Source organism: Biomphalaria glabrata, chromosome 1 (assembly GCF_947242115.1).
Source record: "Biomphalaria glabrata chromosome 1, xgBioGlab47.1, whole genome shotgun sequence".
In the NCBI taxonomy this organism is placed as follows: domain Eukaryota; kingdom Metazoa; phylum Mollusca; class Gastropoda; family Planorbidae; genus Biomphalaria; species Biomphalaria glabrata.
Genome location: NC_074711.1, coordinates 33,220,180 through 33,247,026, shown reverse-complemented (window position 1 = coordinate 33,247,026; position 26,847 = coordinate 33,220,180). Strand labels below are relative to the sequence as shown.

At 37.4% G+C, this 26,847-nt stretch overlaps 3 protein-coding genes across 13 annotated transcripts in view; 1 reads left to right on the top strand and 2 right to left on the bottom strand.

Moving 5' to 3' along the window:
- Positions 1-597: 597 nt before the first annotated feature.
- On the bottom strand, positions 598-12,579 carry LOC129926855 (uncharacterized). 2 transcript variants are annotated; one of them, XM_056033318.1, is made up of 5 exons: positions 11,781-12,575; positions 6,796-7,093; positions 5,521-5,735; positions 3,688-3,867; positions 598-1,039 (listed from the first exon to the last, which is right to left on the bottom strand). In XM_056033318.1, exons 1-5 carry the CDS (start codon positions 12,024-12,026, stop codon positions 917-919), a joined length of 1,062 nt encoding a protein of 353 aa, XP_055889293.1. In that variant the 5' UTR covers positions 12,027-12,575; the 3' UTR covers positions 598-916. The 2 variants fall into 2 exon arrangements, with proteins under 2 accessions (XP_055889293.1, XP_055889295.1); XM_056033320.1 differs by lacking the exon at positions 598-1,039 and adding an exon at positions 1,069-2,110 and having other exon boundaries at positions 11,781-12,579.
- A 4,960-nt stretch (positions 12,580-17,539) lies between these two features.
- The window catches only part of LOC106059310 (uncharacterized), a 16,009-nt gene continuing 6,701 nt past the window's right edge, over positions 17,540-26,847 (bottom strand). For all 10 annotated transcript variants that reach the window (XM_056033315.1, XM_056033262.1, XM_056033278.1 and 7 more), the window contains exons 4-6: positions 25,867-26,084; positions 24,794-24,973; positions 17,540-18,976 (exon numbers count right to left, since the gene is read on the bottom strand). In XM_056033315.1, coding sequence (XP_055889290.1) covers positions 18,848-18,976; positions 24,794-24,973; positions 25,867-26,084 — 527 coding nt within the window. In that variant the 3' untranslated portion in view covers positions 17,540-18,847. The remainder of the gene's footprint in view (positions 18,977-24,793; positions 24,974-25,866; positions 26,085-26,847) is intronic.
- Positions 24,908-26,847, top strand: part of LOC106079122 (RING finger protein 145-like) — a 26,843-nt gene continuing 24,903 nt past the window's right edge. Inside the window, exon 1 of the mRNA XM_056033222.1 lies at positions 24,908-25,035. The gene's annotated coding sequence lies outside the window, so the exon portion shown is untranslated. The remainder of the gene's footprint in view (positions 25,036-26,847) is intronic.

The following is a 26,847-nucleotide window of genomic DNA, read 5'->3' as shown; positions in this document are numbered from 1 at the left end:
TGCGACACTGGGTGATTGATTGATATAGTGGAGAACGTTAATACCGGTATGGAATTTCTAAATCATAACTTTAAATCATGTTTCTATACATTGGCCTCCTAAAGTTGTAAAACGACTATGGTTCATCTCGAACACTTTTTCATATGGCTGTGGAGCCCTAGTTTGGAGAGACACTCCCGTCCACATATGTCGCAGGTCAAGGTGGCTTTCGCTTTGGTGGTAGAGGAGCGGGCCATTTTCCGTGTGACACGCTTTTCTTCAAGAGCTGAGGCCCATGTTTTCTCGCTGTCCATTGCTTTCTTGGTCACCGTCTTTCCAACTAGTGCGGTCTAAGGCTATATCTTCCCAATGGTAAGCGAGATGAATGCCTGGGCATTGTCTATGGTCGGAACAATATCACCCACACAGCCCTCTCCGCGCAGCTGATGAGACCAAAGGAACGGAGTATCCGATACAGTTTGGGATCTGCAGGGCCGCAGGCTCTGTCAGGCTGTAGCAGTGTGCAGCAATACATAAATAGTACATAGATCTAAATGTAGCAATATTTAAAAAAATAATAAAAATAAGCAAAAAAACAGAAAATAAACACTTGTAGAGTACTTTCAGATTTTTTAAATTTTATTATTATTATTATTATTTATTATATTATATTATTATTATATTATAATTATTATTATTTTAAAAAATATTTTAATGACACGCAGTACTGACAATTTAAGAGATTAAATACACATTGATTTCAAGTAAAATTATGTAACACTATAAAACATTGCAAGTCTTATGGCCAACACATTATTACAAAAATTGTTTCCTTACAAGAGCATGAATGGGCTACGATTGGTGGTGGACTTCGGCGCAATGAACACCTTTGCGTCTAGGTTGCTATGTCAGTGCTATATACATAGGCACTATAGATCTATCGATTAAGCTTTCTCTGAAAAAATAGTAAAACTTTCATATAGTAGGAAGCGAAGCCAGTGATTGAAATGTTGGAAGTCTCCAGGATACAAGCCAGCTCCCAGCCTTTGCTGCCCATGGTCTGGAACCAGAAATAAAATGTATATTTAATAATACACAATCTCCGCCAAAACCTATATCAGGTGGTTTGCTACATTTAAAGTGAAAGAAAACAAATGTAATATTAGTCAATATGTTTACGCTGAGTTTCCACAAGACACCATAGCAGCGGCTAGCAAGGAAATAAACTCATGGTAGCTATTTGTTATTTTGTTTTTTTATATGGATAGATTCCCTTTGATCATATGACTTAATAAAAGATTTTCAAATTTTATTGTTTAATTAATCAAATTTAATTTTAAAACAATAATAAAATTTTCTAAACCAGAAAAAAAAAACGTTTATCAATACTAGTGAGAGCATTGTAAAGAGAACAGGAGAGCGTCCTGGGCTTCAAGAAACACCTAAATCTTCATCGTCTCAGCAAGACTTGAAAGAGATTACAGTGGGTGAGTAATGAGAACAAGCCATTCGTAAAAAAAAACTTTTTGTATTATGTGTCGCCGCACAAATGTTGGACTTAATAGTCATTATGAAAGTAACCTTCAAAAATCCCAAGCCCAAACATTTCGTTTCGTGTGAGATGTAAGCACATGTGGGGTGTAGGAGGACTTTCATGTGTCTAGATGCAAGCACATGTGGGGTGTATGAGGACTTTCATGTGTCTAGATGTAAGCCCATGTGGGGTGTAGGGGGACTTTCATGTGTCTAGATGTAAGCCCATGTGGGGTGTAGGAGGACTTTCATGTGTCTAGATGTAAGCCCATGTTGGATGTATGAGGATTATGTATCTAGAGCGAGGAAATAGACAACCAAAATGAACGCATAAACTATGAACAATTTCTGAACAAGTTTTACTTTTCTTGTAATTAGAGCATGAAACCTGTTTAGTTTATCTTGTGTGTGTTTTTGGCAATGTAAACTTTTCCAAAATTGAATAAATCGGAAAAAAAAAAGATTACAGTGGTTTGAGGGTCAGGTAGCAGTGGAACATTGTTTGGAATCATTGCAGTCTCGAACTATCCAGAACTTCGGTCAGAGCTCATTTTTCTTCCATTTCTATATTCTGAGACAATCACAAGATATTGGAGCCCTTCAAATGAAAACGAGTTGTGGTATTAGGACAAGAATGATCAAATGAAATTTTTCAGCTAGTAGAATAACAAACTAATAAATAAAGTGGCATACCATTGGCATTAAAATGTGATCAAAGTGTCCGCCCTAACGCACTTTTTTTTTAAAGATTTTGTTTTTCATCTCTTGAGATAGCTGGATTTTAAAATCTTTTTGTCTTGAAGATGCCCCCCCCCCCCCACACAAAAATGCTTACTGTAAAAACGAACAAAAGGTGTGCATAAGTTGATGTGAAGTCGAAACTTGTAGCACCTTAGAGCAACGCCGAATCAGGGGAAAGGGCAGGTGGAGCTACTGTCACGTGACCTCCACAAGAAAGTGGACCCCACAATAAAGATTTTTATTAAATATCCGAATTTCGATGGGTCAGCTACTTTAATTATTTTTTTAATGACAATACCTTAACACTTACAGTTGGCTATACAGTTGTGGTTAAAAGGTGTCCTCTTGTGGCGTGCTCGACATGTAGGGCCTACTAATGCATGGCCTTACCTTACACCTTTTCAAAATATACTTTTTTTTTTACTAGAATATGCACAATAAATATTTATTTGAAAAAGATAAAATTAAATTCAAAAGAACTTCATTTCTTTCTTCTAAATTATGGCACATTTCTTAAATATATTCTGTGTTTAATGTTATCAATAACTAAGTAAAAGTAGATAAAGTTCCCCTTTCAGACCTTGTGATATATGTGGCAGATAATGTAAAGGTGATCTGTTTCTATGCCTATTTACATTATTATATTAGGCTTTTATATTAACTAATGTCAGGGTACCCTTTAGAGCTGGGTAGACTCAGAGGCGTCATAAAGATCCCAAAAGAAAAAAATCCCAGTGTTTACCTGGATTCGAATCCGGGACCCCTGTTTCGGAAACCAAGCGCTTTACCACTCAGCCACCGCGCCTCCCGTTATTAATAAGAGGATATTTAAAGTGTAAGGGCTGCACACTAATTTAGCCCAGGGCGTCCACTTACTTAGATCCGGCCTTGGTTTTGCATGTTTATATAATCCCATAGTATAGAGCAGTGATGCCCAACCGTACTCGTCCTGCGGGCCATTTTAATTTCCAACACTCGTGTCGCGGGCCATATCAACAAAAAGATATAGAAATGCAATGTAATTAACTTGAAACTAATAGAGAGAAGAAACTTGTGGATCTAGTACCCGTAGTTTAACAATCTTTTATTTACGGCTCAAATCAAGAATGCCGTTTATATGTTGCTTTTTTTTTAACAGCCGCTTTCTTTATGGAACAAACGTTTTAGCATTTCATAATGTTCCGCAAACAATTCAAAATCCGTTCGCTTTTCCTTTTAGGTTCCACATTCAGAGTCCCATCTCATAAACGCACAAATGTTAAAGGTCATGGCACCTATCCATTAGAAAAAAATTTGACCCCTAACGTAGGTAAAGATACATTTTTCAACCACTTCATTTTATACGCGGACGTTTTTGCTGGCCGGATCTGGTCCGCGGGCCGTATTTTTTGGGTATCACTGGCATAGAGCAACAATGATCTGCAATGTACAAACCTGAATAACTGGCTCCCATTCTGCTTTGGTCTTCATCTCATTCAGACCTGACACAGAGATCTTGATATAATGTTCTACCACCTTGCCTTCATACAGTGCGCTGGAATCATCGGCTTTTGATGTTGGCTTTTCAAAGAACCATTTGGAGCCAATTTCTACTTGACCGCTGCAAAAACTAGCCTGGATTATACAGAGAGTGAGAGAGATTAAAAATATGGGTGAGTGGAGGGAAAAACATTATATATATAATTGATCGAAGCCATTTTAATGATTAAAATATCTCAAATTCAATGTAGATAAGCTTTTATTAAAATTTAAAAGTATCGATTGGTTTGCCTGATTCTTGAACACGACATTCCAGAATCTAGTTCTATTTGTAAGGATACGTGATCTAGTTATCCTATGATCACAGATAAAATAGTAATATTGTTGGACTTTATATTCAATATGAATTTGTTGAACCTAGTACGTGAGAGTATGAACATGTAAACATAAGTTATCACGTGACCGGAAATACGACTGAAAGAGAGAAAGATTTTAGAAGTCATCTTAGGAGCCATGTCAAGAGAAGTCAATTAAGTTGTATGCACTGTGCAGGCAAGAGTTTGTCGCTGATGAAAGTTTGTTACTATGTGGTCAACCTAAGATGTAGTTAGCTACTAGTCATGTGAAATGTATCTTAGAGAAGTTAGGTTAGAGAGCAATAGCAGTAGTTACTCGTCATAAAGTGAAGGATATTTTTTTTTGAGGATTTGGGAATTTATTTTAGACTGAGAAATGTAATCATACAAGCCAGTACCAAATCAATTATATTGAAGATGATACGTTGGATTATGTTTATATTTATGATTATATTTGACTTACATCGTTGTTGCTATTTTTCGTCTGTATATTTATGTAATTAGAATTCACTATCAGTAATAAAGAGTTCAGTTATTATGTGTGACTTTTTAGAAAGTATGCAAGTGGTTCCAGCCACTCAAGTTCTCATCAGATATCCGGGCAACACACTACACACACGTCTACAATGTTCTGCCTTGCATTGACACCCTTGTATGTGTAGGGAGATAACTTATGTAGGTATTTATAGTATAATGTAAATCTACATTTTAACCAAAAAACAAAATTAGGCCTATATAATTAGTGATTCTTTTGAAGATAGCTATAAATAATTAGGTATTAGGCCTACAGCGTTTCTGGTGTACAGACTATTGAACGTATTGATAAGCTATGTATATTCAAATGAATATGGTTATTTTGGTCCACCTTTTAACACCTGTAAGGTAATTATTTAGCTAAGCGACGCACCATAGCTGACGGACTTTCAACATTCCATTTAGTGAGTCACGGAATTATAAGTCTAAGTGATTTATCTACAGTTGGTATTTGGATTTTACGGCGACAACATCGTTTAGTGACAGAGACTCGACTGTGGCTCATTCTGTATTCAAGTTGATTCGAATGTTGGAACTGAGTGAAGGAGTTAGTCTTTCCACGTTTGTCTTCTGAAGTATTCAGGCAACGCATCTGTAATACTCCCGAAAAAAATACGCTTGCGTCTTTTGAGTAACTAAACAACACCCAAAGGCAACACTTTACACACCGTAAATTTAAAATCAAATTGCGAAGCCCTTTCGTTTATAATAGACAATTTTGTATTATTATTTAGGAGGCAACATTGTTTATTTTTTCCAAGAATATAGACCGGATCTTCACAATCGCATAGTGAAAATATAGCAATACCTGTTTAAATTTTTTGATGCAAATAGCTAGTAGGATTCTTAAACGCATTGTTTCAATAGATAAGGATGTTTTTTTTTTTGTCAAGCTTACCTGAGAACTATTTGAAAAATCCATGAAAATCTCTATCAGTTTAAAGCCTTGCTGTAAATATCTGTCCATCGTACCTTGCCAGTCGCAATGGACAACAGGCTTCGGACGGAAAGAGTTTGTATAAGTGACCAGTATTGGGACAGAGACAGTATTATAGATGTAAGTTTCAGACACTCTGTCGATGGGATGATCAAAGAAAATGTCGACGCCCATTGCTGAAAATAAAAGAAAATATTGTTACTTACAATAGTCTTTGTTTTCACAGGAGGTTTGAACTTAATTGAATTTCGGAAAGGTGGGTGGAGAGTAGGTGAAGAATGGGGCGATTACTAAGGCTTAGGAGAGTCAGCTCTCTGAAACTTAACAACTGAAAAGCATCTACACAATCTTGATGCACTCTCAGCTGCACCGTGCAGGTCACGTCTGTGGAATGAAAGACTACTGCATCCCTATACGACTCTTTTATGGTCAATTAAAGAAAGGAGGCGATCACAAGGTGGACAAAGAAAACGTTTCAGGGGCACCTTCAAAGCATCTCTGAAAGCCTTAAGCGTTAGTGGTTATCATTGAATATGATATTATAATATATAGGAGAGTCAGCTCCGAAACTAAACCATTGGTACAGTGCAGATTATCATGGATGTTCAAAGGCTATGGAAGAAAATAAAAAGCTACCGACGCAGTTAATGGGCCTCTCATTATGGTGGGGGTAATTAAAGGCTTTCAAAGATTTGACGTCCAGGTAGGATGAATCAAGGAGCCCACACAAGCGAAGAAGAGGCCAGAAGAAAATACTGATCCCTGAAAAGTCCTGATCTGAAGTGATTTCTCATTTCTCCAGCTTGAATTAGAAATGTATTGGAATAAAAGTGAAGTACACACAACCGCAGGGCGATTGCAAGTGATGATTTGAGCCTTTCAAGTCCTCACTAAAATGGAGTTTGATGATAAAGGGGGTGGGGAGTGAAAGAGAAAAACGTAGACAATGAAATTATTTGGATCGATTTTCAATATAATATTTAGTGTGTGCAATGAACATGGCAGACAGACAGTATGTAAACAATAACAGGTCTTTTCCTACATGGAGCCTCTAGAAAGCAAAGTATGTATCGATACATAATGGTTACATTTATTGAATTAAAATATTTTTTTTATTTGACACCATGAGCAACATAATTAAAATTTAAAAACATTGATAGAAAGTCCCTTTAAGTGTATCCGTTTTGTTTCCCTTCCCCTTGTGTAACTACACACATACAAGAGAACTGTACTCACATGGCAGTTGAGGCCTCCATGACCGCTTGAGTACCTCTTGTCCTGTTAACTCTATACAGACAAGACGTGCCCCATCCGCGGCGTTAGTGTCAATCAGTTGCTGCATGTGACTGATGTCAGAGACAATAGAAACATTGGCCGAACAGCATCCTCGTTGGAAGATGCCGCGCTCCAATTTGATCACGGCCTTTTCAACCCGTAGTCTATAATGTGTCCCGTCATCTTTGTCTTGGTAACGACAGAAAATGCCTTGAAATGTTGTGATCAAAGTTGGTGTAAAAAAGCCTTTCCTTCTCCCCTGAGCAAGAAAATAAAAGAAAGTTTTTTTAATATGTGTGAATTAATCAAATAGGGCTCAAACTCTAGTAGTGAACTATGTCTCCCTGTGGACTAACATCTGGACCTGGGAAAAGATTTATTGAGAAGTACATTTACTGTTATAACTTTATTGTTTGGAACCGAGACAGTCAACCAACATCAAGACAACAACAACAAAAAAAGCTTACAATTATTGAAAAGGGGTGGGGGTGGGGAGAGGGAGTATTTGGAAGGTTTCCGTGTTGCCTTTTCAAAAGTGCTTTTAAAAAAAAAAAAGGGGCGGAGTCTGAATTCAAATTCGAGGTCTCGCGTCTCCATGACCGATACGGACACTCTAGCAACTGAGCTATATAACTACTTATAAAAATAGAAGTTACATTAAAATTTTAGCCAATTACCTAATTATGTTCACAAGGCATATCTCCCCTTACTGTCTATATCACAACAAATTAATTAATTCCGAATAATTGATAAAACAAATTGGTCCATTTTTTCGATTTATTTGTGTTTTGTCGTCGAAATGAAAAATTGTGCAAAGTTTCATCTTCATCCGAGAATGTGAAGTGGGAGAAATAACGTGAACAAGATTTATACCAGACAGACAGACAGACTTTCTAAACATTCTACTTGGGATAAATCCGTGGATACATTGCAAATGAGATGGTACCCTCCTTGCGTTGTGAATGTCTTGCTATTTCAAGGGAAACTCCGATGGTTTTGACAATTTTTGATATAATATATGTTTTGATTTACAGATAATGAATATATTATTCTTTTTTTTTTATTATTCAAACGTAATTTTTCTGCGCATTCAAAACAGTCAGACTTTCACCGGGTTTCAATGTGACGTCACAACCATGTTTAATTTAATCTGTTGACCTCTGTATAACGTGAGACCATACAGTAAAGTTTACATTCTCGTAAAAGAAATATATCCTCGTCATCTATGCAGTTAGATCTAGATCTTGTATGCAAAGAAAAAAATGCGTATTAAAAGTAGATTTACATGCTTGACTAACCACGGCAGTGTGTATCTTGTCGCCAGATCACTCAACACACAACAAACACTATCGCTTGGTTGTCTTGTCATGACCGACTACACGTAGTCTCGACTAGCCTTACACTGACCAGTTTGTTCGAATCAGTCAGACACACAGATCTATTTATTTCTTGGGACAGGGAAAGGCTTAGATGAAAATGTAACTTTTTTCTCGAGCTGGTTATCCAATGCTTTTAGATCTATTTATACAAGTATATATATATATACATATAAACATATAACTGTATCATAGATCTGGACTAGGCCGTCACTAAGCCTAACATCTACTGTAAGAATGTAGCGATACGAGTGGTTAAATGTTGTTTCTCTTTCAGTATTGTTGAAAGAAGTGACGTATGAACTAGCTTAAAACAAAATCTCAAAGAATCCCGTTTTTTTTCTAGATGTCAAGAATTTACTGACTAATTTATTAAATACTAGACATATGTTACCCGCGACCCGCGGGTCTTTATTTGCGCATTAGTGTTGATATAGTCACTGAGAGTATTTTGTAAACAATTAAACGAAATAATAATGTAATAAGTAAAGCGAATGTGTCAATGTAAAAATAGTGTGAATGAAGCTTTCAAATCAAAATAGCTAATAGGCTTAATTAAATCCATTTTTTTTTTCAAATTAAAACATTTGCTTGAAGGCCTACATATATTTGATTAAAATTTGAGATGAATATACTAAATTTTGTATGTTCATGTGTATAAAGTATAAAGTAGATCTTGAGGTAGACGTAGATCTAAATCTACACTAATTTAGAGTTCTGTGCTGCGCATGCGTGAACTTTTTTTCATGAATGAATATAGGCCTATCTCAACACGGCTACGCAGCTTTAGCGAACAGCGAACGAATGTATTAAAAATGCTTTAGAAAAACAAATTTGAATGTTAATTTGATTAAAATATCAAATGAATGGACAATAATTAGTATGTTTATGTGTTAAAGCATAAAACTATGTTTGCGAAAAGAAGTTTTATCATCTTAGAGTTCAGTAAGAGTTTTAGACCTAGGCCTAGGAATAGACTCAGACCTCAGAAGAGAGATGTGTTAATGTGTAACCATTTGGTAATGTCTAATGAAAGAATGTTCGCCAGGAAATATGTAGATATCAGGAACTAATTTATGTAAAAAATGCTTTTGGATAATCTAGTGGATTGGATTTAGATGTATGTTAAACGTAGCTAATGATCCTTTCACGTTATTTCTGTTTCGCTACGAAAATAAAATTAGTTTTGAGAAAATGGGTTTACCCGAAGGAAGTCGATACTTTCTTATCTATTCAAAACGAAAAGAGCGATAGCTTTGTTAAATGAATGGGATTATAAAGTGAATAATTAAACGAAATAATGTTTAGTACGCGATTCATGAATGAATATAGATCTAGGCCTATCTCAACTCGGCTTCGCAGCTTTCGTAAATAAATGTAGCTTTAGAAAACCAAATTTGAATGTTTATTTGATCAAAATATGAAATGAATGGACTTTAATTAATATGTTTATGTGTTAAAGTATAAAACTATCTGTTCGAAGAGAAGTTTTATCATCTTAGAGTTGAATTAGAGTTTTAGATCTAGGGATGGGATTATAAAGTAAACAATTAAACGAATTAATATTTAGTACGCGATTCATTACGGAATTGTCTAATGAAAGAATGTTCGTCAGGAAATCTGTAATCACAGATATAAGGAACTAATTAATGTAAAAAATGCTTTTGAAACACAAAATTGAAGGTTAATTTTATTATATAATGAAATCAATGGATCTTCTTTTGTATTTTCATGTGTCAAAGTAAAAAACTATCTGCGCAAAGTGTATTTCTTAAAATTAGATCTAGGTCTAAATCCTTTCTATCTTTTCTCATGTCAACATTGTAGACATGGCCTAGATCCATAAAATACTATAGCTGTAATAGAGTCGGACAACTTTATTTTTTTTGAGGGTCTTAAGTTTGTTTTAGGGCTACAATACATACACTACGGTCTAAGTTGGTACCCAAGGAACATTCCTGCCTAGTTTTATCAAGATTGGTCAAGCGGTTTTGATGTCTATAAGTAACATACATACATACATACATACATACCCCTCACATTCTACTTTATAATATAGATAAATGTTTCTAAGCATTTAAATACAAAATGGTTAAATGTTTACTATTACAACTTTTCACGCAGAATTTAAATATGTCGATAACTCAAATTTGAAAAACCTTCGGAGTTTCCCTTCAGTCATTAGAACTAGCTCTTCAAATATTTCAGCAGAAGTACCTTTCATTAATCTATCGCACCCCCCCCCCCGACCTCCCCTACGGGGGTTGGGGGGGGGGCGGACGAATTTTAGTAAAGAAATCACATAATCTGTATACGAATTTATTAGTTATGTTTAATAATATTTACTAATTATTTAAATTTCAACCTATTTTTAGATTATTTCGCTCCCCCCCCCCCCTCTAGATAGGTGGATTGTAGCTACTTTTTTAAAATTTTAAATGCAAAATCTGTCAACTTTCCATTGATTGAGCGCCATCTGTACCCATGTCAATACATTCCTACCAATCTCTGGATTTGAAGCTAAAAACATTTGTCTGTCGTATGTTTTTGTTGATGAAGCACACATTAGTAAATGTTAGGCACTTGGTTAGCATAGCAGCGCATCATAGTTGACGGACTTTAGACGCGACATTTAGTGAAGTCACAGTAAGGTTTGGCTTGTTGGTGTTAATATGATTTAGTTGGTCTTAAGACTTCAGTGTGAAAACATCTCGTAGTACTGACAAGTTTCTGCTGTAATTTGTCGACCAACTATGTCCTGAAGTCGATATTCAACAGAAAATGTCTACTGATCAAGTTCTAGAAGTAGATATTCCACAGAAAATGTCTACTGATCAAGTTCTAGAAGTAGATATTCCACAGAAAATGTCTACTGATCAAGTTCTAGAAGTAGATATTCCACAGAAAATGTCTCACTGATCAAGTTCTAGAAGTTTGAAACACTCGAAACCATACATAAATTAAATGACCAATAAAAAAAAATAATTCGAGACTCTACTGTGGCCTTTACGTACTAAACATTGCTCTAGTTGTCAAAGGTCTGAACGTAGTTCTTTATGTGTGTGATAGTGCTCTGGTCTACTAGATCGTACATAGAATAAGCTTCACCGTTAAGTGCAATGAATCTAAACCTCAAGCTATGCATTTACGACATTTACATTTTCAGTTAAAACCTTTTTGTAATCTAGCAAAGTTTTTTTACGAATCACTTTGCAAAAATAAATATTAGTCCAAAGAAATTAATCTATGTCCACAGATATTTCTCTAAAGGCATTTTGGGAAACCAGGTCTTACATATTTAGATTAAAAGTAAGCTATTCAAGTTTTGTCTTGTAAAATCAACAACTGGTCAATTGGTCATAGATAACATCATTTATAAAGATTTTTCGAAATGTCTAAGTTTCTTGAGAGGATTCTAAATAGTATTCAAACTGTCTACAAGTATGTAGCACATAGTAGAAACATTTAGGAGGGAGAAAGGTAAAAAAAAAAAACTATTTGAGGGGATGTCTTTTCTTTACGTCGATATTCTATTCTACTAAAGGGATTTACAAAAAAACAGCATCCTACCTGACCAGGGATATGATAAAAAGACAGCAACCTATATCCTTTGTCGTACTGTTGTGACAACAGTGGATAGTAGGTGTCCACATCACTGGTGACAAGTTGTGTGCTCCTGAGAGAAACCTTAGCTGATAAGGTCACGCCCACGTTGATAAAGTCGTACTCCGCCTTCGGCCCTGAATAAAAGGGCCCCGTGTCTATGTCCTCCAAGGCAGGCGAGACAGGAGTAGGGTTTGAATAACAACAGCCCATGATAATTATGTTTTCATTGCATGAAGCTCTATACAATTTACTTATATGAATTTAGCCTCTTTCCTTCGCACACTAAATCGATATCACAACAAATAGACAATAGTAGCTCAATAGATTCAGTACCGGTTTTTTTCTTTTAAATACTGAGTCCTAAAAAAATGAAAGAATACATCTCTCTGTTGCAGCTGGCCATGACAGTGTAGCTATTGCCATCAATTGTTTAAAAGTAGACTTTAGTTTGAACTAAATATATCTGTCGACTACGTTCACATCTCTACTAGACATACAATGTTCAGAGTGTCAACTTAATGTACAACGGAGATTACACAAAAAAAGTCCAAATATCTTGGCAGATGAAGTGTATTTTTTTTAAAGCACACACGCACACAGTACATAGTAAAGATGAATCAGATGAGGATCACACTATTTGATATAATCTGAAGAGTTGAACCACAAATCGTGTAAATATATCTAGGAGTTGAGGCTAATAACATTGAAGAGTTCCCCAGGATGACTTTTGTAAACTCAAGTTGACTAGAGAGTCACTAGCTCTGGTTGCTATGTCGCGTCAATAAAACGTCACCACGCGAAATCGATTTTTTTTACCTTTTTTTAAAGTCTATGTGTGTCAATGTGTTGCCTAATACTGCGTCAGTGGCATAATGAATGTATGCGTGGGAAACCTTTTTTGTGTACGGTGTAAAACTAAATAACCCTAACCCTAAGAGCGCATCCTGTTTGCTTTAACCAGTATTTTAGTCACTTTAAAATAAGTTTTCGTTGCAAACTGAATGGTAGCCCAGGTCATGTCATCTATCCTCCAAACCAAGGCTCCTACAAGAGGTTAGCTTAATAAATATGCTCATATTTGGTAATCGTTAAAAAAATGAAATAAAAAATATATTGACACTTCGGCATGTCGCTAGGTTATTGCTACTGGAACTATCATTTAACTAGGACTTAAAAAGAAAAAAAAATAGAAGAATAAAAATGTGCTCATGAACTTGGAGATGTAGAGGAATATAGGGTCCTGTGTGTGGAGGACGCGCGTATAACTCTCACAGAAAATGGATATCGAGATCTAATAGTCGCCACCGCTCTAAGCAAATTAACTTCTGGTTTAGCTTTAAGTGTCATGCAGCCTACCTCCTTTTATACACATTTCTAAACTCTAAACGCTAACTTTTTTTTTTTTAAATTGGAAACCTCAGAATTTGCGCTATTCAACTTTAGCTTTATCTTCATAGGAATGCTTGAAATTGAACTATGACTTCGGCTGAAATGGTGCCATTTTGTTTGCTGTAAACTTGTAGGGATCTCGTCAAAGTGGTGTCCATATTAAATTAAATTGTGTTTGATAATCACTTAACTAAGAAGTGCACGGTCACTTAACTCGACCTCCACAATACGAGCCATAGTCGTCTTCCGACGGAAGGAGCCAATGGACAGAGTCAACTCGAATACCTGATGGGCCGTCGTCAATTAGAGACTTTGTAGCCAAGTTGAAACATGGGAGTTGTTTATTTGTTTCTCTAAATAAATTGCTTTTTTTATTAAAAGCTAATGCTTATCCAGTAGACCTTGCGAGTATCTACGATTTTAGATCTTATCTTCTTATCTTATATAATACAGACGTTACTTCAAAAAAGAAGATGATTACGTCCTACACGTCATGCATTTAGTCATGCATATTAACCAATGACTTAAATTCTGCCAAGTCACTGGTTTTCCTGGCTAGTTCAGACAACCCATTCCATGCTCTAATAGCACTAAGGAAGAAGGAGTATTTGTACAAATTTGTCCTAGCCAATGGAACGAGGAACGTACCTTTATCTTTGTGTCTTTCAGAGTATTTTATTAAATTTTGTTTTTGTATTTGAAGATGGTTCAGTGTTTTATGTATAATTGCTACTTTACTTTGAAGTCTTCTATCCTGAAGGCTTTTTAAATTTAGTGATTTTACTAAAGGTGTTACTCTAGTGAATATTCGTTTGTTATGAATCTCAATGCTCTATTTTGTGTCTGAATCCAATAAAGGAGGCGGGCCCACAGAGACGGCCTTAGCAGTGCGCCGGTCCATGGACGAATGTGATATGCGGGGCCCTGAGCTGTAAGGGTAGACTATATGCATGCTAACGGGCTCGTCCGCCTCTAACACTGTAGGCATTTTTTTTTGGTCACAAAACATACGTAAGTACTGTACTATTGGCCTTTTAACTACATCAACTCGAAGTGTTCTCCACTTATTGGATCTGATACGTCCACAAAACGCTATGTAAAAGACGTCTGTTCTTTGTGGCTTACACAAGCGTGCAGTCAAGGATGACAGGAAAATATGCCATCAGGTCCATAAGATCGTTTTGAATACTATATCTGAGGAACTGGTCGTGACCCGTAATTAGTCGAAGATATTATATTCTTGCATAGTTGTGTCGATTTTACCAACGCATAAACTTAGTCTGTTCTCCCACGAAACTTGCTAAGACTGCGTGCCAACACATTTTTTTTTTCTTTTCTAATTTGTTCTAGCATCAAGTTATCCATTGCGCTATCATCAGACATTATCAGACATTAATTAGACATTAATTAGACATTAATTAGACATTATCAGACATTAATTAGACATTAATTAGACATTAATTAGACATTAATCCAACCAAGCTGACACATACTTATAAGTATGGTTGGCTGCCTTGCCGTGCGGTATGCTCGCACAGTTGATTGTTGTTCGGCCGTCTCTTTGGTCCCGGATTCATACGCTGCTCGCTACCATCCACCGTCGTCCTGATGGAGATTTAGTCTAGGAAGTAGATTATCTTCAACTCGGAAGGAACATCTGAAACATTGAAAACATTTGACAAAGATTTTAACGTGATTTACAGAAACCTCGTGCTGCTAAATTTTGTTACCAAGATGTTTCCAGTCGCAGCAGCTTTCGTTTCTTGATTGGCCTCCAGTAGTTACCGAGACAAACAACTTACTAGAAAACAAAATGCTGTCTTTAGTCTTTAATAAAAGAACAAAGTGTACGACAGGACCTACAGTGGTCCAATGACTTTCGCAGATGCGACTTTTTAATGAAAAAAAAATACATCCGATTTTGTTTGTTTTTATTTACGAAATAATCAATTTATATTGGTTCATTCGGCTAGGTGTTTGTAATTAAAGCCAATGTGAATTGTTTAACAGAGATAGCCGCTTAGAATGTACAGGTCATGAGATGCTGTCTTTATAGAAATTGAACGGTATTTCCAAATAAAAAATGTGTTAAGAGCTTACATAGAACATGGTATCAAATAAATTACATGGTAATTGGTATCAAATAGATTGCATGGTAATTGGTATCACACATAGATTACATGGTAATTGGTATCACACATAGATTACATGGTAATTGGTATCACACATAGATTACATGGTAATTGGTATCACATAGATTTAATGTAATTAGTATCACATAGATTACATGGTAATTGGTATCACACATAGATTACATGGTAATTGGTATCACATAGATTTAATGTAATTAGTATCACATAGATTACATGGTAATTGGTATCACATAGATTTAATGTAATTAGTATCACATAGATTACATGGTAATTGGTATCACATAGATTACATGGTAATTAATTCACATAGATTACATGGTAATTGGTATCACATAGATTACATGGTAATTGGTATCAAATAGATGACAGGAAATGTTGAGCAACAAGTCCTGGTTTATTAGAACTGGTCTGGTTTTCAAACCTGACGGCGCAGTGTCTGGAGCGGTCGCACCACTTGCCACCCCTAAGCCAGCTACTGAGGGAGGGTCATTCGTTTTACTTTCTCTCGCCAACCAGAACGCATTTTACAAAGCTTATGTCAACTCTGTCTGTCTGGTAAAAAGTTTGTACACGTTATTTCTCCCACACCCAATCTCGGATCAAGCTGAAATTTTCCACGCTTATTTCTTTTATTCGACAAAACAAGAATCAATGAAAAAAAAAAAAGTTAATTATTTTGTTTGGTATCGAACAAGGGAAAGAATGTATACTTGACTGATAATTAGTCCCCTTTTATGACTCCTGCTTTAAAGTTTGAAAATAATAGATAACTATAAACCTTCTTTTTTTCAAAAGCACTTTCGCGTTGGCTTGAGGAGGCTTGAGCCAACGAGTTCGAATCTAGGTCTTTTACCTTTTTTTTAAATGCATTTAAAAAGCGATCGCGGTAATATTCACACAGCTACCCCCCCCATCTTTCTACCACCCCAACTCCTTTCCAAACTGGTCCAAACAAGTGATAGGAGTGTTGAGAAAGCTAAAAAGATGAAATTGCGCAAAAGAAAAAAAAATTGTAAAAATTATTGTTTGTCTAGAGTATAGATTGTATTACAAATTGATATACATGACTGATCCACACTAATTGAAACAACTGCGCTTAATATAAGCTTTGTTTTTGTTGTTGTTGTTGTTGTCTTTTTTAGAAGTATTGTTTTTAATTCTTGTTATTTTTTTCAATGCCAATGTCAACAAAACAATCTTGGAACTATTTTCTACCAGTGCATGTCAAATAAGCCTACGTGTATTGTATTTCACGATATAACATCAGGTCTGATATAATTACCGGTGATATGTTGGCACTAATGCTTAGTTGACCAACAACAATTTAGTTCTATTTTTTGAATTATTAGTTGGTAAGAATACATTTACATCCAACAGAGTAATTTTGCTGGCACTCAGACTTTGCCAGAACAAACAAGATTCAGATGACTCAGTGTCTGTTGTTTGAAGATAATTTTATAGAAGATAATTTTATAGAAGACACATAACATAAACAGTGTACCACGTACAGTTCTTTCTCTTTTAAATTGTAAGTCATTGTCAGTAAGCCAGTACATTGTAATCGAAGATTCGTAGAATACTAGATAACAGACCGCCTCATTGGAACTAACACTGGTTACCAAGAAAAATTGTTTTTGTGTTACGTTTAGATATAAATCCTCCGGCGCCCTCCGGAAAACTATCTCCATAGAAATAGCTCGCATGGGGCCGAGTCTCTATGTTGTAGAAGATTTCGCTATTGGCGACATAATATTGTTCTGCTTTTCCTACAATCCAGCTGATGAGCCTCTTTTCGACTTCCATGGAGGACTCGCAGGCATAGGACGCTGTTAGGTAAACGATTGTATTGGTTGCGTTGTAACAAAGTAACTGGATTTTATCTTTTCTTTTTTGTAATTTCTACTGTTAGCAAAGTTTAGCGACCTTACAATATTCATGTTTAGTAATAATTTCATTTCTCACAAAACCTCTTCTACATCTACTACTACAGATGCTCAAATATCCCCCCCCCCCCCCAAAAAAAAAAAAGATATAACAAAAAAAGTAAAATATAATAAAACGAGTAGTTCTTAAACCACATTTCAACAGCATTACTTCAACACAAAGAATAAAGAATGAAGTTTTTTGCTGTTTTTTTTTTATTAACAATTGTACATTAGTAAATATAACAAATGGCTATCAAGAGTTTTTACTTTTTTATTTTAATTAAAATTATTATCGGTTGGCAGTCAATTGTTTTTTAAAGAGATGAAAGAAATAAGCTGTATACAAATACTATAAATTAAAGATTTTTAGGAGTGGAGTCCCCTGGGCTGTAACCTCTATTACCCACTCTTAAATCCGGCCCTGGTGACGACGCTAACGGGAGGTTTGGACTAAGATGTAATAACGTCCTAAATAAAAGAACAAATCAAGCCATCGTTATAATTATGGGAATCTAAATGAATTACGAAATGTAATAGTCAAGACTTAAACTAGACTAGTCATTTAACGTTTTGTTAAGCATTATCATCTTGCTATAGTAGCTTTTTAATTGTCAGTGTGATTTATAAATATATATTTATTAGACAACAGGCGCGAAGCTATACGATTATATAAATTCTCTTTCATACATACGCCAAGGCATACAATATTGGAAGTATTGTTTAATGTATCAGCCTTTGTTTGCGCCAACTCTGTGACCATGTAGTGACCAAGTCTCCTGTCCCCTTATGACCCCATCCCCTACCCTTTGACTCCACTCGCCCGTATCCTTTTTTTTTTCTATTCTTATCCTATAGATTACAGACTTCAAGGGAGAAGAGTGTTACGTCTTACACATTTCAATCTAGTCATGCTTGTTAATCAGTGACTTAACCCTCTGCTAAGTAGTTGGTTTTCCTGGCTGATTCAGACAACCCATTCCATGCTTAACCGGGAAGAAGGAGCACTTGTACGAATTTGTCCTAGCATATGGAACAAGAAACGTGCCTTTAACTTTGTGGCTTCCTAAGTATTTTATTAGGTTTTGTTTTTCAATTTGTAAATTATGGTTCATAGAACAATATTTTTTTTAACGAATATAATGCAGATCTCTTTTATCTAGATCTATTTTGGTACAATTTTATCTAGCTCTACTTTAGGATGCGTGTTTGAGTTTGATAAAACGCTTGGCTACCTTCTTCCATATACCCCCCACACACACACACACACCGGTTCACAAAAGAGATTGGACCATAACCTACTGAACATGCAACAGATACGCTAAACAAAAGCAATTTAAAATAACAGTAAATCCGAGAACAACAATGAGATATAACTTGTAAGAGACTTCTCCATAGCCTGTTACGCCAGTCTTGAAATTATATTTTACGGATTTACACGTCTGTGCCCTTGAGTATTGTGGACTTTCTAGAGACCTTGATTAGCTTTGTAAATTCGAGCAATGTAAACTTTCGAGAGACCTTGATGTGCTTTGTAAATTCGAGTATTGTAAACTTTCTATAGAACTTAATGTGCTTTGTAGATTTTTCTCTGGAAAAACAAGAGCACTTGCATATAAAATGTGGACATACTTGTGAAAGTCACATTTGCAGTCTCTAGAATACAAGCCAACTCCCAGCCATTGTTGCCCATTGCCTGCAAAGAAAATTTGACGAGTAAACAAATAAAGCTCAAGAATACAAGTTGTAGGATTTAAAAATAATTGGCTCGTTAATTTAGAAGTTGTTTGTTTTTAGCTAGTGACTGCAACAGTGGCGTTGATAGAAAATATAAAAAATAAGAAACGGAAATAATTTAGATAAAATATACAGGGATGGCCGAAATACGGCATGCAGGTCACATCCTGCCCGCTATGTGGTACTTTCCGGCCCGCCAAAATGTCATCACAAAGTGTAGAAATCTCTATTTAGAAACCTCCATGAAAAATGGACAGATCTTTATCTCTATTGAACATGGGATATTAAGCCAACACCTATGAATTGTAAAGGCCCATAACATTAAAGGGCAAGACATCAAGTACGTTGACAAATTTGAGTGCAATTTGAGCCGCTTAGAAAAGATGGCTGAGTTATGTCTAGAAACGGAAGTATTAACAACAACATTTGCCAATCAAATGAGGCGGCGGCAAAGGCAAGCTATCCAGTACTTTAGATCTATTTTTTTAGCAGAAATGTGAAGCTATTATACGAATGCATTAAAAACAAAGTGCTTTCTAGAAGTGGTGGAGTGTCCTGAATAGAAGAATGCAGTTGAAATTGTCAGCCTTTCTGGCGGTGGAAGATATGAATAACTATCTCCAGTTCAATCTAAGAGACAAAGCAGCAGATTTTGAAATGGTTTCTTCTGCCCACAGACATATCTGATACCGCTCAACTCTTGAAACTTATTCGCGAAACAAGTAGCCATTTAGAAATGACGAAAGATTTAGTGGAGCATGTATGAGAGCAGCACTGGGAAAGACCTATCCAAAAAAAAAGTATTTCAACCCTCATGAATGACTCTTACGTAAGAAAAAGTAATGGGATGAATACTGACGGCGCCAGAAGTATGCAGCAGACTGGCAGCAACAGTATTTGGAAAAGTAGTTTGGTCCTATGAATTTCATCTAATGGCAGGCTTTGAATCAAAGATTTTCTGACAGAAATTGAGTCTGAATATGAAGACGTTCTATTTCACACCCCTGGGTAAGATAGTTATTCGTATTGTTATAAACTTGGTGGTGGCACAGAGAGGGGTAGTGGTGTGTGTGTAGTCAGACGACGCAAATCGCCCCAGGCCATCGCTAGACGAGCGGTCAATCGTGACGAGTTACGACTGTCAGCCGAGTCGAGTGTCAACAGGACATTTCGGGAAGGATCGCCGTCGTGAACAAGAGCTCAGGAGCGTCACGAGAGTTGTAGTCATCTTACCACCTGGAAACGTCGAGCGGCGTTCTGTCCGGTTCGAGAAGGCCAGTAGGGACCCTATATAAGAGCGGAGGCGACGCAGTCAAGACGGTTGAGAAAGCGGGTTCACGACAGGAGTTCAGAACACGGTCGACTACAGCACAGTTCAACGGTGTGGTTCTGTACAGAGCATTACGACGGTTCAGTGCGGAGTACTGTCAAGTACAGTTGAGACGAACGGCGTCTTGATCTTGGTCTGTGATCGAGTCCGACACAACGAGCCCAAGTGTGTGAAGTCAGTCCTGAACTGTTGAACCCAGTGCAAGCCCGGAACGAGACGGAGAGGCCAGTGCAAGACTTGATACGGCGGAACGGTGTTATCGGAGAGATATTTGTTATCGCAGAGCTATTTGTACAGTCTTGTGTTACGTGCTGCCAAGTGTACATTATTGGCTGTTTTTTTATGGACATTAAACCTTTACGTTATTTTGGAGCACTGAGTTGTCAAGTTCTTTAAGTTGCTGGTGTATGGTGCAGTTTGCAGAGAGCCTGGATAGCGAGATTCGTAACAACTGGTGTCAGAAGTGGGATCGGATCGGAATCGGATTGGATCGGATCTACTATGGCTCGTCTGAAACTGCTGTACGAACTTGAATTTAGAGAACTGAAGGAAGAACTCCGTGGACGAAGGCTGAAGGTATATGGTAACAAGGAAACTTTACAAGCCCGCCTCCGAGAAGACATGTTGGAAGAAAAAGAAGATCCGGACACATATCTTTTTGAAGTCGAACCTAATTTGCTGGAACAGTTCACCAGTATCATGCAGGAAAAGATGGCAGCTATGCAGGGACAGATCGCCAGTAGCAGACAGGAGCAGATGGCAGCTATGAACTCGGGGCTGGAATACACCAATTCCAAGATAGATGCCATGAACACCAAGATAGCCGCCATGAACCAACGCATACCTGCTGTGGAGGAGAGGATCATCAACTCAGACGTTCGTTCAGATGCTAAAGCCAGAGAGAGGAGCCTTGGTGGTGATCATGAGGACCCATTGAAACCTGACGAAGCCGTTGAAAGACATATGCAAGTCGAGAGATACCAGCCAGGTCCGAACCTAACAGACGTTGGTCCAGTTGCCAAGACTGGAGAGGAAAGTCCTGATGGTGGTAAAGAGAATCCAAGGCAGTCTGACGGTGACATTGATGGACATTTGAAAGACGAAAGTCATCGACAAGGTCTGAAACCAACAAGTGATTGGCCCGATACTGAGACGAAAGAGAGAGGCCCTGATGGTGGTGAAGAAAGCCGAATGGAGCCTGAAGCCGAAAACGAGGGACCTTTTCACGAGGAGTGTTGCCAACCTGCCCCACGAGCATGCCCTCCAGACAAGGCTGAAGATGATGACCTGTCCCACAATTCCCTGTCCTGTGGATTTGAAGCCCATCCCAGTTCTTCTTGGCAAAGCCCTATGAAGCCACCTCTTTTGCCAACGATCTTGGTATCCCCAGCCCTTACATCTTATACCTCTCCATGTGTCAAGTGGCTGTCCTCAGTACCGACAGACAAGAGAGCGATGCAACCACAACGTCACTGCAACAAGAGGACGATCATCCGGAGGAAAAGAAGAAGGCGGCGTTTGCGTAGTCCAACGTGCATGGTGATTCTACCAAGAAATAACTGCAGCCACATGAAGACCAACTGGCGGAGAAGAAGAAGAAGGCTACTTTTGTTGAGTGCAACATGGATGACGATGCGACAACGACATCGATGCAACCAGATGAAGGCTAACTGGAGGAGAAGAAGAAAACGTTTTCTGAATTCAACGTGGATGGCGATGAAAGCACGACGGCGAAACAACCAGGTTAAGGCCAACTGGAGGAAGAGAAGGAAGCGACTATTGCTGACTGCAACATGGATGGCTCCATCAAGCTCAAGAGGCAAGCCAACTGCCACTGATCGACCCCCGCCTGCAGCGATGAAACTTTACAGCCAATGTCATGATGTTGATTCTGTCCGGGACGGACAGATCTAAGGAGGGGGCAGTGTTATAAACTTGGTGGTGGCACAGAGAGGGGTAGTGGTGTGTGTAGTCAGACGACGCAAATTGCCCCAGGCCAGCGCTAGACGAGCGGTCAACCGTGACGAGTTACGACTGTCAGCCGAGTCGAGTGTCAACAGGACAGTTCGGGAAGGATCGCCGTCGTGAACAAGAGCTCAGGAGCGTCACGAGAGTTGTAGTCATCTTACCACCTGGAAACGTCGAGCGGCGTTCTGTCCGGTTCGAGAAGGCCAGTAGGGACCCTATATAAGAGCGGAGGCGACGCAGTCAAGACGGTTGAGAAAGCGGGTTCACGACAGGAGTTCAGAACACGGTCGACTACAGCACAGTTCAACGGTGTGGTTCTGTACAGAGCATTACGACGGTTCAGTGCGGAGTACTGTCAAGTACAGTTGAGACGAACGGCGTCTTGATCTTGGTCTGTGATCGAGTCCGACACAACGAGCCCAAGTGTGTGAAGTCAGTCCTGAACTGTTGAACCCAGTGCAAGCCCGGAACGAGACGGAGAGGCCAGTGCAAGACTTGATACGGCGGAACGGTGTTATCGGAGAGATATTTGTTATCGCAGAGCTATTTGTACAGTCTTGTGTTACGTGCTGCCAAGTGTACATTATTGGCTGTTTTTTATGGACATTAAACCTTTACGTTATTTTGGAGCACTGAGTTGTCAAGTTCTTTAAGTTGCTGGTGTATGGTGCAGTTTGCAGAGGGCCTGGATAGGGAGATTCGTAACAGTATTAAAAAAAATTTTCAAAACAACATTTAAATCAGTATTCTATTCAATGAGTTAATTAATAAATGGAAAATATATTTTATAATGAACCATTGACACTTTTACCAATGTGACCTTAGATGCAAAGTGTTTGTACCAATGCGCGAATCTATGAATGAAGCTTGAGTTATTAATGAAGAAGTCCATGACCTTTTTAAAAAAAGTTACCTTCCCTGAAGTTTTTCAATGAAAAGTGGCGTAATGTTTTGAAAAATCTGCTTGCATATATAATTTTAAAAATTAGATAGTTAATTTTCGGAAAAGAAAAAAGTAGCCGTTGCATCAGAACTTTGAATGATCTAAAATATCATGATGTCCGATTTTCTCTTCTAGTTTCTGAGATATAAACGTGACAGACGGACAGACAGGCCACACAAAACTAATAGCTTCTTTTCCCCTTTCGGGGGCCGCTAAAAATGCGAAGCTTGCATCAGTTCCCAAACATAGTAGAGCATTATGACTTATCATTCACTCTGTCTGTAAGGTAAAAAGTTTGTACACGTTATTTCTCCGACACCCAATTTTGGATTAAGCTGAAGTTTTGCAAAATTATTTCTTTTACCTGACAACAGAAGAATCGATAAAAAAAAAAAAAATTAACTATTGGTTATTTTGTTTTGGAATCTCGAACAAGGGAAAGAAATTGTACTTGACTGAAGTGGTGTATACGCTGAATTAGTCCCCTTTATAGGTCGCGGTTTAAAGTAAGTTTGAAACAAACAAAAGATGACTATACAATATTCTATTTTCATAACACGTAGGGATTAGTATGTCGGCTTGAGAAGGCTTGAGCCACGAGTTCGAATTTTTTTATAAATGCTTTTATAAAGCGATTACTGTAAAATTCACCAGATATTCCTTTCTCCCCCCCCCCCATCCCTCCCATTTTTCCTATTGTTCCATATAAGTGATAGAATCATAGCGTATAGAGAAAGCTAAAGACATGAAATAGTGCTACAAAAGCAATTGGTAAAAATATTTCTAATCGCAAAGATTTATTGCTGTTGTTCTAGATCTATTAAATATTTCATTACATGACTGATCCAAACTAATTGATACAATTACACTTTGTATAAGCTTTGTTTTTTAAAGTATTTTTTATGCTTTTCTTGTTTCGCTGTTTCTTTTTAATCTTTAATTTCATTTTGTGCCACTAAAGTCATTTCGCCTAGGGGCCTCCAATTTTCTAAGACCGGCCCTGATATTAGAACGTCGGAGCAGTATGATCTGTAGTTGTGTTCAGCATTATAGCAACAGCAACAACAGAGGCAGACAGGCTTCTTCATTGTCTTCAATGTGCTCAAGTTTAGAACTTATTCTACTCATTTTGTTGTTGTGTGAACTGTTTTGCAGGTCACGTTTATTTTAACGTATTAATAGTCAGGGTCCAAGTTAGCTGATCACTACAGGTTCAATTACACTACAACTGTAAACACGACAAAGTGAAAATGTATACTTTATAGACGAAACAGTTCACTGAAAATATGAACATTGTGCGATAGACAAGATAATGACATGAGGCAAACAATGTTGTTGATGTAGGTACATTTAGATACAGGCCTAGGAAACATAGATATTGGATTATTTGATTGATATATTGATTTGTTTAATTTAGAGATACAACTCCCGAGAAAGCCGTGCGTAGGCTAGATATGCCCAAAAAAAAATGAATATACTGAGAAAATAATTTTTTTCCGATTTTCGCTTTTGATAAGTAAATAAAATGTTCATACCACCATGACTGGCTCCCATTCAGTTTTGGTCTTGACTCCACTCAATGTTGGCCCTGTTACCTTGATATAATGCTTTATAACCTTTCCTTCATACACAGGTGTCAAGTCATACATCTTTGATGTTGGCTTTTCAAAGTACCATTTGGAGTGGTATGACGTACGGCTACTGCAACAGTCAACCTGACACGACAGAAAAGATTTTAGTGTACTACTTGTGAGAAGTAGTGGGCCTAATTAAACAAGTTAGTCAATAACGATTTCTTTTTTCTTAATACAGACATACTTATTTATTATAAAATATAAATCGCCAAAGAACATAAGCTTATATCAAATGAACAGCGAGCGTGTATATTGTAGAATCATGGGCGTTTTTTTTTTCTGTATTCTAAGCTTTAAAATTGTAGTTTCTAAAATTGAATAAAGCGCATTATCCTGCTATTCTTCTAATTTAAAAAAGGGCAGGTCAAATATTAAATCTGCTATTTACAATGAGTGAATGAATTTTATTTGGGGAGGGTTGAGCCTAAACCATCAGGCTACGCCCATGGAATTTGGTGACTGTAGTTTGCTTTAGTTATTATCTGGCTGTTACTTGAATTTCCATATATTAATGGACCTCAGCGAGTGTATGAAAACAGATGAATGTGTGATGAATAGTATTGGGTGGGGGGGGGGGATTTCAATTCCCCCCCTCCGGGTACGCCCATACGTACGAGCAACGACCTATGCCATCGTCTCTCAAACTGTACGATGCGCCACCCGCGAGGGTGTATTCTTCTCTTGTGCCGAAATGGTTAAAAGTTTCCGACTCTCATACATCGTCGACGACTTTTGTGTGACAAAAGGACATTCTGAAGCTTAAATGGCAGGAAAAATTCTGGCGCAGAGTCGCCCCCCCCCCGGAATTTTCTGGGGAAGCGTAAGGCGCTGACCTAAAAAAAAAGGGTGGGGACTGTACTTTTTTTGGGGGGAGAGAGGGAGTGGAGGCGTCACAAGTAACAGTTTGAGAAACTTTGCTGTAAGCTTTGAGACTACTTCTTTTAGCAAGAACAGGAAAATATTATAAGATCTACCTCTGATGTATATGAAGAGTCCATGAAAATCTCCACAAGACGAAATCCTTGTTTCAAGTGTTTGTCTAAATTTCCCTGCCAATCACAGCTGACATCGGCGTGTGGTATGCAATTCACAAAACTGTACATGACCACTATTGGAACAACGACAGTATTGTAGGTGTAGGTTTCGATGACCCTGTCAATGGGATACTCAAAGAAAACATCAACACCTTTGTCTGGGAAAGAAGAAAAAGACAAGAGAATAAGCCTTGCCTATTGTTGACATCTAGTTCTAGTCTGAAATACACTGGAACGTTGATGTAGCATAGAGTTATGTGGGACCAGCACAAGCCTTCGATCTTTTTTCTTTCAACTAGTCTGCAAACATTCACTCCATCCCGCAATCCCATTACATTTTTATAAGTACATGAATAGCTCAGTGGCAAAAGACGTTGACATTCCATCGTGTATGCTCGAATAAGTAGTAAGATACGAGTAACTTATAAAAAATGCATTTGATTAGCTAGCTTAGACACCTTCTCCCAGATACCCCAAAAGTGATTGGACCATAGCACACTGTTTTGCATTTAACAAAAACAATTAATACAAATATTTCCAATCTCACAAATGTATTATTGTTACTCTAGATGTGCTAAAAATGACTTCAAAGCAATCGTTTCAATTTAACTCACTACGTTTTTTTTTTAACTAAATTTATAACTTGTTTCTTCACAAGTTAAAATAAAAAACATTTTTACAAGACAAGACATGCACCAATCAAAAAATTTAACCAATGAGTTAATTAATTATTAGTGATTAATTATTTAGTTTGATATTGAAATAGGGAGAATGAATGCTACTTAATGAGAAATGTGTATGTATATATGGATTTAATCCCCTTATTACTTTGACACGTTTTTCGTATCCCACTTACCATTCTCGGATCAAGTTGAAATTTAGCATTATTATTCATAGTCGATGACAACACACGAATTAATC